At 44.9% G+C, this 11,692-nt stretch overlaps 1 protein-coding gene across 4 annotated transcripts in view; it reads right to left on the bottom strand.

The window, feature by feature from the left end:
* Nucleotides 1-594: 594 nt before the first annotated feature.
* Nucleotides 595-11,692, bottom strand: part of rock1 (Rho-associated, coiled-coil containing protein kinase 1) — a 38,218-nt gene continuing 27,120 nt past the window's right edge. For 2 of the 4 annotated variants that reach the window (XM_080837289.1, XM_080837291.1), the window contains 11 exons: nucleotides 10,920-11,085; nucleotides 10,397-10,490; nucleotides 10,215-10,303; nucleotides 9,368-9,559; nucleotides 8,869-9,034; nucleotides 6,251-6,321; nucleotides 5,410-5,498; nucleotides 5,204-5,282; nucleotides 3,903-4,164; nucleotides 3,384-3,591; nucleotides 595-2,927 (listed from right to left, as the gene is read on the bottom strand). In XM_080837289.1, the coding sequence (XP_080693415.1) occupies nucleotides 2,864-2,927; nucleotides 3,384-3,591; nucleotides 3,903-4,164; nucleotides 5,204-5,282; nucleotides 5,410-5,498; nucleotides 6,251-6,321; nucleotides 8,869-9,034; nucleotides 9,368-9,559; nucleotides 10,215-10,303; nucleotides 10,397-10,490; nucleotides 10,920-11,085 (1,480 nt within the window). In that variant the 3' untranslated portion in view covers nucleotides 595-2,863. Of the gene's footprint in view, nucleotides 2,928-3,383; nucleotides 3,592-3,902; nucleotides 4,165-5,203; nucleotides 5,283-5,409; nucleotides 5,499-6,250; nucleotides 6,322-7,898; nucleotides 7,950-8,868; nucleotides 9,035-9,367; nucleotides 9,560-10,214; nucleotides 10,304-10,396; nucleotides 10,491-10,919; nucleotides 11,086-11,692 lie in introns of those variants that run through there. The other 2 variants (XM_080837290.1, XR_013968625.1) reach the window with 2 other exon arrangements.

Here is an 11,692-nt window from a genome sequence, read left to right as displayed (position 1 = left end):
AGTCTCACACCCGTGGTGCCTGAAGGTTTTTACCACACCACTAAATGCCACTTATTGTTTGTATTTTATCAGACTCATATTTACTTTTAAAATATTTAGCTTACTGTTTATAGGTGCTGCTTTTTAGGTTTACTCTAAAGCACTTAAAACTGCCTGTATGAGATGCGCTCTATAAACAAACTTTCCCGGACTTCAAGATAGACCATTTCAAAACATGCAGGAACCACAGTATCGGGGAGGGCTTTCAAGACAAGTTTTAGGAGTTCATGTGCAGCTTGGGAACACTGGAGTCAGAGAATTCTAAAAACTTTTAGAATGGTTCACCAGTTTGAACAGTTCATTGCTGTAACCAACATGACACCATGATGTACAAGTGAGCTCAGTGACTTGGCAAGAGTAGTTTTCTAGTGTAAAAGCAGTTTTTCCAAACCGTGGCACTTTATTAACATTCCATGAACACGACTGACATGAACTAAACCTTCATTTACATGCAACGAAGTTGTGAAGCTTTGCTTGTATATATGTACACAAATGAGTAGTACTATAAAGAAGACATGTTTAGTGATAGATAAAGATATGTTTATTGACACATATCCATCAGTGCGGCCTCCAATGCAATGAAACATGCAAGTCATCCAAGACAAAACAGAAGAGATCATAGTTCCAGTGCTTCTTTACTGAACACGTATGTAAAACCCATTTTTGATAACTGTGGAGGTATTCATGATCTTTGTGTCTGATTATGTACACTGAGGGGGTTTGTGTCGACAGGACAGGAAGTTACCCTTTTCATCTGATTATGTTGGCAATATTGGGAGGCGTTCATGGAAGGGAACCTTGCCTTCATTAGGGTACGTTATCCATAACACAGGCTGCTCCGCTCTGGGACTTTGGTTGATATAATATGCAACTTGTTGAAAATAAATGAAGGACTTTTCCATTTCACACCAGAGGTTCCAAATAAAAACCACAACATGGAAGATAACCCTTTTGTTTTTTAAAAAAAGATACAGAGTTAAGATTCGTCTTGTTTGGAGATTAACACAGACAGATATGGCAGTAAAATCGTTATCCAAAAATTAAGGCACTAGGTGGGCCAAATGCTACACCAGTTAAGTCTTCTACAAATAATTTACAATTCAAACAGTGCAGTTTTACATTTGTTAACTTAATGTTTCCTTTTGAACCATTTATCTATGAACCAATGTAAGGCAATACATTACAAAAAAAAAGAAACAAAAATGAGACAAATCAAAACAAAACACATTACAGGAACAATGTACCCAAATGAACACACAAAATGTCAATGGTTTCTATGAAGATTTCATTAGGTCTCCTAGTGCCATTATGATGGGATTCCTATGGCTTGGAGCAAAAATAATAATAATAATAATAATAATAATAATAATAACAATAATTATTATTATTCTAATATGCATAGATTGTAATGATGATCTTACATGCTCCTTGGAAGAAAAAAACAAACAAAAAAACAAAACACATACTCAGTACCCAATACTCTGCTCAATATCGCATCTCCTTTTAGACTTAAAAGGGTGAGAAACATGAAGGCAGCCCAAGTTCATGAAAAGAAGGCATGTGAGTCCTTTGAGATGGAAAACAGATTTGCTCGCTCATGAGGGTTTTGTTCCCGAAACTGAAAAAATAAAGACCCAGTTTTAGTATCCCCAGATATACCCCTCTTTCCCTGTTGCATCCCCCCTTATTGCATAAGACCTCCCTTATTGACCTTAAACATGCACCAAAGGCCAGAGATCCCCCACAGAGCTGACGTCTGACCCCCCCGCACTGAGGAGTCCAACCTTGGGGGTACGGACGGGCCGCTTCCCCCAGGCTCTCATCCCGAGGTCAGAGCGAGCGAGGTCCCCTGCCGTCCACCTGATACCCGGAGAACAGAGATGGTGTGGTGAGGGTGGAGCGGAAATCCCAGTCAAAGCAGAGAGAGAGTTAGAGATAGGGGGGGGGGGGGGGGGTGGGGGGGTTTGAGATGCCTTGTATCAGGCACTGGTCCCAAATATCCAGCGTTGGTCAATATGTCTCTGTATTAACTTCTGTGTGAGTGAGAGAGAGAGAGTGTGTGTGTGTGTGTGTGTGTGTGTGTGTGTGTGTGTATGTGTGTGTAGATTAATTGTGTGAATCCTTTTTAATGGTTTAAAGGTATTTTTTGTTTGTTTTTCTTTTTTTTTTTTTGAACGACAAAAGGTACAAAGTCCCAACAGAATCCAACGGATCAGATGGTTAGCTGAAAGACAGAAGAGAAACAGGTGTCCCGTAAGAGGTCTTTAAAGAAGCAGACAAACACACACGGTTAGGCAAAGCTGCTGTATGCAACATTTCGTTTTTCTTAAGCTTAACCTACCTCCATGATCTAATTGCGGTCACGAAAAAATATCAACATGCTGACAAATCCCAGAAATGTGGAAACATTTAATTATTGTACAAATGCACTGCATATTGCACCGAAAGCAGTAAAAACAAATCTGTTGGGCCTCAAATCCAGCAGGGGGCAGCACAGACTGAGCTGTCCAGGGTGAACACATCTCTTGAAAACCTAACACCCATCAGCAGCTTCATACTTCTTCCATCAGTTCTTTCACCAAACACGACGGCCACCAAAAGCTCATCTCAGCTGTTCTGGAGTCAGTGCCCCGTTAGTTCCGCATTTAACCACAGAGAGAACCAGACCCAGACGAGAGAAGAAGTACCCCACAAGAGCATCACCAGAGAGGGTTAATAACATGAGCGAGCGAGGGCACGAGGAGCTTGCTATGGTCTTAAGGAGGGGGGGGGTGGGGATGGTGAGACTCCTCTGAAAATAAGCTGTGGCTGAGGACGAGTTCTGTCAGCATGTACTGGATTCTGTGTCTGCATGCTCAAAGTCAGCCAGTCTGATGCTCGACTGCTTCCTGGTACAACACAGGAGATAAACAGCGGGTCACCAGGCGATCCAGAGGTTCTGGCCGTGCCAGAAAGGACAAGCCGCACAGAACATGTGCTTTTCCTAGCTACTGCAGAACCATCATAAACACAGGACTGGAATTACACACATTAACTACACAGAAACTGCAAGTACTATTTTTTTTTAATGTGCCTGGCTTATTTTGATCTTTGATAAGGGTGTTAATCCAGGTTTAAGAGGACGTCTTTATGATGCTCTACTTCGCTCTGTAACTGAATAAAAAGTGCCTACATGAAACTAATTACAGCAGCACTATCACATGACTGCATTTTGAAACGTCATATTTATGGAAAACTCTATGAATTTGTCCGTTTCAGTCATACAGTAATATAAAGCTTTGAAGAGAGAGTGAAATGAGTGATGGACTAAACAGTATGGTACATGTATGTGTGGTCATAGTTACCTTGGCTTGCCCGTGATACTTTTGGGGTTCTTCCGGAAGGACTGGTTTGCTACAGAGCGGGTGGACATGGTTCGAGGGGAGGCCCTGGAGAAGGTTGAGGGAGGGGTTTTGGGAATCTTCTTGCCCAGGTGACCGATCCACTTCTTCTGCTCATCCTGAGTCAGGGCCAGCACCAGCATGTCCCTCGCTGAGGTCACGTCGTAATTCACTGCATCGCACAAGCACGCACACACACACCGGACACACCCAACATGTCAACTTATGGCTACGAGAAATCTCCACGAAATTGGAATAAAAGGAACAATCAATTGTTACATCTATGATTCTGAGGTAAAAATCTAGAAAATTCTTTGACCTAAAGCAAATCAAAAACCACATCTTCCTAAGATGCTCCAAACATAACCTAACCATACTTTCAAACTAATCCCAACCACCCGCAAGCTCCACGAGACGATGATAACTTTTCGGAGTAACTAAGATTCACCGCCGCCGCCTCAGCAGCGAGACGTCCTTCCTCACCTTTGCAGGGGGCGATCATGTCCTCCTTCTTGTCCAGGTGGTCCTTGTGGCACTTGACGTGGCAGCGACGGCACTCAAGGGCGGGTGGCGGCTTGAAGACGTGCCACAGGGGCTTGGAGCAGGCCTCGCAGTTGGTGGGGAAGTGGTAGAGCGTGGGGATGAACTCGTGGCCTTTGTGGGGCAGACAGTTGGTCTTGTCGCCCTGGGGCACCGACTCCATGTCGGCCTCCTTCCTGCACTCGCCCTCGTTGGCATAGAGGATCTGAGGAGAAGAGAAGCGGCCAGCCAATGGCTCATGTTATTAGGTGCGATAAACAAGACATTTTACATTTGCACCGTTAACAACAGTCCTGAAGTTAAGTTTCTCCTGCTAATACAGAGGAATAGAGTGGCCATACAATTGTAGTTCTAAATGTGAGGAAGACCACCATTGGTTACTGGTCTAGCATTGTGCAGATTCAGACCCAACATTAATCATATGATTATTTCTTTTAGTTTTTAAGCTTTAAAGGAGAATTCTGCCATGCATTTTATACCGATGGGGTCAGCTCAAGCCTGTGTAAGGCAATGAATGAATAAGCAGAAGCAAACATTCACAAATGTCCCCACAGCTGTGGATTACGTAATGCTACCAAGCCTTCATAGTTTATGCTGATGGGAATCTAGGTGTTGTGGTTTCTGTCATGCTAAGTCAAGTCAAGTCAAGTGATGAGCTTCCCTTATGCGGCAACCAATCCAGCTGACCTTAAAAAAAGCTGAGTCATACAGGAGAAGAGATCCATCATCCAGATTTAAAAGGACATGGGGGCTTATTTTTGACTCTGATGTTCTATTATTTTTTACCTCAAAAAGTTCTTAAACAGCCAGGTCAGCATTTAACAGAAAGGAAGTTTTGATATAGACTACAAAAGATTAAAATCAATAGTCATTACCCAAATACACATTAAGTATGTCTTAGAGTGGGATGTACTTACTTGTACTGGTATCAATATAAGTTAGAATATATTTTCAAAAGTATATAAGTTACACGGATACCAAACACAGCAAGCTCCACATTGTAAGTGAAGGAGGCTCGTCTTAGTCAAGAGGGACATCTGCATCACCGATAGAGATAGTGTAAAACCACAGGCTCTAGTCTCCTCAGAGGGGCTGTCTTGTTTAAGGGCCATGAGATGGTTTTCACCGAAAGTCACGTCTACTATCTGACACCTACCGCTACCGCTAGTAGAACCACAAAGAAAAAAGACCAACGCTTTCGACCGTCACTCTCCTCCATCAAAGTGACAGTAGGACACACTGACCTGGAATATCCTGGGTATCTCGTCTGTCTCGGCTCTGTACACATCACCCTGTGTGACTGGACGCACGTGGAACAGTTTGCTAGAGAAAACAAACAAACACACACAAAAAAACGTTACAAATCTGTAATTTTCCAGATCCTGGCATATTTAATTAAAGAGAAAAAAGAGAGAGAAGATCTGATGCGGGGTCCTTATGTGTTACTCACTCGATATCGAGTACCATAGAGGGGCTGGACTGCTCCTTGTCCTGCTCGTCATTGTAGAACAGGATTTTCTTGCTGCTGACCACAACATACTGCAGGACAACAAAGGCACCCAGGTTAAGAGCTGCCATCACCAGAGGCCTGTGCTGCAGCAGCATCAGTCATGAACAACGCTCATGCCAGTCATGAACAACGCTCATGCCAGTCATGAACAACGCTCATGCCAGTCATGAACAACGCTCATGCCAGTCATGAACAACGCTCATGCCAGTCATGAACAACGCTCATGCCAGTCATGAACAACGCTCATGCCAGTCATGAACAACGCTCATGCCAGTCAAGAACATCGCTCATGCCAGCCAACATCGCTCATGCCAGTCAAGAACAACGCTCATGCCAGTCAAGAACAACGCTCATGCCAGTCAAGAACAACGCTCATGCCAGCCAAGAACATCGCTCATGCCAGTCAAAAACATCACTCATGCCAGTCACGAACAACGCTCATGCCAGTCACGAACAACGCTCATGCCAGTCACGAACAACGCTCATGCCAGTCACGAACAACGCTCATGCCAGTCAAGAACAACGCTCATGCCAGTCAAGAACAACGCTCATGCCAGTCAAGAACAACGCTCATGCCAGTCAAGAACAACGCTCATGCCAGTCATGAACAACGCTCATTCCAGTCCAACTCAGGCACAGAGGGGAAACAGTTCCACTGCCACCTTAAGCAACGTTAAAACTTGGAAGTAGCAAACCACATCTTAATAATGCCTGGCCTAACATTGAAAAAAAATAAAAACAATGACTGCATACTAACAAATTAAGAATTGAGAATGTTCACCTGTCTCTTCCAGCCGTAGCGTTTGATGTTAGCACGGTTAGGTATCGACAGCCAGCCTTCCATCCGTGATTCTGTGTAAGGAGAACATGGAAAGCAAGTTAGGGGCATGTCTTCTGCTCGCCTTCGTGACAACAACATGCTCCAAAGGAAAAACTTCAACTCAAACCTAGAACGAAAATTCAAACCTCACACATTCAAAAACAAACCACCAATACTGGCAACACACACACAGCCTTGTTAGGTCACACTCTACGATCATGTCAGCCTGCTGCAGATACGCTGCCTCCACTCCACTTGCTTGCTCTTTGAGCTTGGCGGACACACTATGACGTGTGTGTGTGTGTGTGTGTGTGTGTGCGTGTGTTCGTGTGTGTGTGTGTGTGTGTTTTAAGGTAAGTTACGGTCTCACAGTGGGAGCCACATTACTCCTCCCTCTGACAACCGTTGAGTTGAGGCACAGGAACTTAAAACATGTCACGTCTCTATCGCCGACTTTGTGGTCGGGGCGCGACCAATCCAATCGTCTCAAGGCGTATTGCCGAGCACAAAGACTTCCTGTTAAAGTGACGGCGGTGGAGGAGGAGGAGGAGGTGGAGAGAAAGCCAGCCGCATGAGCTGAAAGCAGCCTCTGTCCTCCGCTGGCTTTGAATGACCATAACCAGAGCAGCATTCGGCCGCTACGTTAAAGTGTTACCAGTGAACTTTCAAGGCATGCTGTGATGCGGCAGCAGTAGTTACATTAAAGCAGTGGAGGGAGTTTTTTTACGTTTTCTTTTTTCCTCAGTCTGACCGTAGTGGTTCACTCTCACAGGACACACACACACACACACACACACACACACACACACACACACACACACACACACACACACACACAAACACGGAGTGGTGTCGACATGCTTACAGAACACTACAGTGGTGAGACAAAAAGAAGTGATGGTGGCGTTTCATAAAAGAAGAAGTGTCTGTGTGGGTGTGCGAGGCTTTTGAAAGGTGCCCAGCGCCAGAGCCAGAGGTTAAGCACACAGAGGGAAGTGTGAGGAGAGCAGACACTCTGACAGGTGAAAGGCCTGCCCCTCTACACTTTGGGAGAAGTTAAGCTTTTTCAAAAGGCAAGGGCTCTAAAGTCAACAGAGCATTGTTTAGTGGAGACAAACAGAAATTCTGTCTTTGTGAGTGAAAGGTCTTAGTAGATACAGTAAAGTACAAAATGTGAAGTTATTTTACTGTTCAATAGTAAATTAAGCAATATTGGAGCATTGAAGAGGTGACAAATATATATATTTTATCAGAAGAGACGGACAGAAAATTGCTATATTGTGGTATTCAATGTTTCAAAAGGGGTTTCAATTTACAAATTGAAACGGCTGCATTTGATCAAATGTAAACTTTAGCCACTGCAGTCACACTGCTAGACAAATCGAACTAAGCTGTTTAGTGTCATAATGTATCAGGCTCATAACTCACACCGTGCAACTCTGAGATCAACACTTTCAAATGCATCACTGAACATATAGGAAAGACAAAAAATATGCATTTCCATCAGCAAACATCCACAACAATACCGATCAAAAAGAAAGCAAACATTCTGACAGCCAACAGCACAGGCCAAGCATTGGGGAAGCATCCCGTACTCCGAGCTACTCACAGAGGAGACAAAACAGAGGAGACAAGAGAGGAGGAGAGCAAGGAGAGCCGACTGGAAATGAGGGGAACAAGAGATGAGAGAGGAGTTGAACACACAAGACACCAGCAGTCAAATGTACAACACCGATCTGGAAACATTGCAACCCCCTACACCCTGTGTTCCTTTGTGTTAATGTGCCATCTATCTAAATGTTATGCTAATCCTCCAATGCTGTATGCTAAACAAGGAGACTGGGGATATATATGGCACGTTACCATGACGGTTATGTTTGGCAAAGCAGCAGGGCTGAGAGAAATGAGAAATTAAATTTACAATTACAAATGACCTTTCTGCTTTGTCTTAAGCGAGAAAGACATTGGCAGGCTAAGATTGTGAAATTAAGATTCAGACTCTGGAATGTACATGACTGTATATTTCTAGTATAAAAAATGACAGCACACTGGCTTTTCAAATGAATATATAGACTATGTAACACTAGCCTAACACATGCTGCAGACCTCAATCTGCATAACTGATAAGGAAGACTTAAGGGGTAAAGAAACCCACTGATCCCACAATCTGTGGGAAAAAACTTTAACAATGAGGCTCTGGGGTGGGGGGACATGGTATGACGTTACAGATGTACAGCATTTTGGGAAGAAAATGCAACAGGGAACAATGACTCTCCATGCCGAATTTCTCAGCAGATGAGCATTCGCCAGGAGAGTCATCGCCCCCCCAGGAACGACTAACAACTAACACATGAACATCTATCCAGGCATGGCCTTCATTATCACTAACAGCAACATCCTAGGATTGAACACTGAACTTTGCAGCGCTCTGATCATGACGCCAACAAACTAAAGTGTCTTCCAGGTGTGGGGTTCATCCTCGTCCGGTTTCCTCTTTGTCTACCTGCCCCTGGGGGTACACACACACCGCAGCCGGGGCTCTCTTTCCCGCCGTGCGGTGGAGGAGGAGGAGACCTTACCGGCGATGTTGCTGTCGGTCTCGTCCGTCTGCAGGCTGGTGACGCTGGAGTTGTCCATGCGCAGCTGCAGGTCGTTGAGGCGCTCGCGCAGCTGCTCGATGTCGCTCTCCTTGCTGTCAAGCTGCATCTGGAGCTCCGTGCGGTACGCGCTCTCCTCCGCCAGTTGCTGTGAAAAGGAGTAACAAGGAGCCGGTTTAGGAGAGGAGCCCTCCAGCATCTCAACTTTTACAATGGGTTAGTTGCCACTAGGTACTGAATAACAGGCAGACAACACAACAAAAACAGATGGCTAACCATTTCTATGGTGCTTCAGAATGAACGGCAGAAAGATTCGATTTGGTTGTGTTCACGTATAACTATTTCTTTGCGGTGGTGGGTGCAGCCAACGCCGCCTAAACGCACAAATAAATAAGTAGTCTTCGAGGCTCTTGTGAAGTATACATTGGTGCTACTGTGCTCAGTTGCATCGGGGTCCTAAAAGAGAGCGAGCGATGCTTACCACCTGCATCTCGCTCAGCTCCTTCTGGTACTTGATGGCCATGTGGTTGAACTTCTCCTTCTCCTGGTTGAGCTCCAGCTGCAGCTTGCGGTTCTCCTTCTCCTTCTTGCGCAGGTCAGCGGTGCTGCCCTTCTTCTTGTGGTCCAGCTTCATGTCCTTCCTGTTCATGATCTCGGCCAGCTTGTTCACCGCCTGCGAGGGGGAGGGGGAAGGGTGAAGCAGGAAGCACCAAGATGGGTAACACGGTGTGGTCAAAATTGCTTACAGACAACTGGAGTGGTACTGCAGATTTATTCACGATACCGGGAGCATTGTTACAAGCATTACATGTTCATGAAATGTTCAACAACAATGCCCACACATCTCTGGGCAAACTCAGCTCTTATACCTAAAACCCCTCCCTCTGACTATTACACTGTGGTCACCTTGCCTCCCCAGAGATAAGAATATTTACAAAGGATCCCCTTACCTCCAAAGCCCTGGGTGACACTCTGAGTCATATAGACCTTACACAACATGGCCACACTAAGTTACCAATTCAATTCATGTTATACAATTGAATACTATACTAACCTAATTCATTAAATGAGAAACATATACATTTATCCTACAACGGATTGGAAAGACCATTCACGTCAAACAAACAGCTTCAAATAAAACCATGAACCACAAACCATGAATAAGTTATGAGCTTTAATTCAATTCAATTAACAACTTCATAAATGCCTAGAGATGCTGCTTATGATGATCGCTGGGAAGGGGTCATATTTTCCAGAAGACCCAGACATATGCAGCCCTGCTATTTAGCTAGTCCAGTATGGTGTGTATCCGATTTGCGTAAGTGTACCTGGGTCTTGAGTGTTCGCTCTGTGTTGAGCACCTTCTCGTAGTTGGCCTTGATCGCGTTTGAAGTTTCCTCTTTCTGGGCCTCGTACTCTGCAGAGGTGTGAGGAGAGGATGTTGAGTAAGATGCTCCGTGGAAAGAGCGGAGGGATATAAGACGGGACGGAGCAGGGCGAACATAACTACCTTCTGCCTGAGTGCGGATCTTTTCATCCAGTTCGGACTTCTCCTTGCTGAGGGTCTCCACGTCTTTGGTAAGGGTTTTATTGGATTCCTCAAGCTGGGAAATTTTACAAGGAAAAAAAAACATTCACACTTCAACAATCCAATGCAACAGCACTGTTCTAACGGTCTCCAGATGGTCAAACCGACATTCTAAGGGAACAAGCATCACTCTGCAAACGTTTTGGTTCAAAAGTTCTGCTCTAACCTTTTTTTCTTTTTTTTGTGTGCAAAAACAAAATAGTGTGATTCTATTGTGAGAGTAGCAAGTACGGTTTTAACTCTGGTATGTTTTCACGGCTGTTAAGGGTGAAATTTATGCGGTGAAATCTATTTATGGATGCAGCAATCACTGTGTTCATGTGTTTTGGTATGCGTGAGAGTCTGTATGTTTATGTTTACATATGGGTAAGACTGACCGTGTGTGTGTGTGTGTGTGAGAGCGAGTGATAGAGTATGTGTGTGTGTGTGTGTGGTTGACACTAACTCGGGCAATGGTGGAGTCCTTCTCGTTGCACTCCTGCTTGTGGCGGGACATGGCCTTCTTGTTCTCCTGGCTCAGCTCGAAGTACTGCTCCTCCTGCAGGGCCCGCGCCAGCTGCTCCGACTCTGCCTTGGTCACGGTCAGGTCCAGCTGGGCCGACAGAGAGTCCCTGCACACACACCACACCACACCACACCCCAGACCAGTCAGGAGAGACACATCAGAGACATCCCAGTTCGGGCCGAGAAGCACACGACGCCACACACACAGGGACATTCACCATCATCTAGTACTGTGCTTTTTACAGATCTGTTGCTTCTGTCTGATCATTTTGAGTCCTACAATCGCATTCCTCAACGCCATTAATGGGTGGTTTGTCAGATCATTTCACAGGCACGACTTCTGAACAATCCTACTTTAATTGCTGTTATAAAGACAGCTACACTTTAAAAAAAAAGTTTAAAGGGTTATACTCAAAAATATGCATCAAATGAAAAATTGAGACAGCAATGGAAGGTGCTGTCAATCTGAATAACACCAGGCTGATTAAACCCGTCCCATTCTCTTTTTATTCATGCCAGCCCGGTATGTGGGAACGCAATTTAATTTGAGGGCAAGTCAAGCTAAGTCTTGCCCACCAATCGTTGATTGCTCAACCAGCCAGACTCTCCCACAATGCAACATCTAATCTGTGCTTGGGGGGGTGGTTGAGACGGAGGAACTGGTACAGTAGCAGTCGTGAAAGAGCTGCCTGGAACTGGCGCACGTCGGGTCAT

The sequence above is a fragment of the Sprattus sprattus genome, assembly GCF_963457725.1.
Source record: "Sprattus sprattus genome assembly, chromosome: 4".
NCBI lineage: Eukaryota > Metazoa > Chordata > Actinopteri > Clupeiformes > Clupeidae > Sprattus > Sprattus sprattus.
Note: the sequence above shows the minus strand (reverse complement) of the source record. Positions and strands in the feature narration are given on the sequence as shown.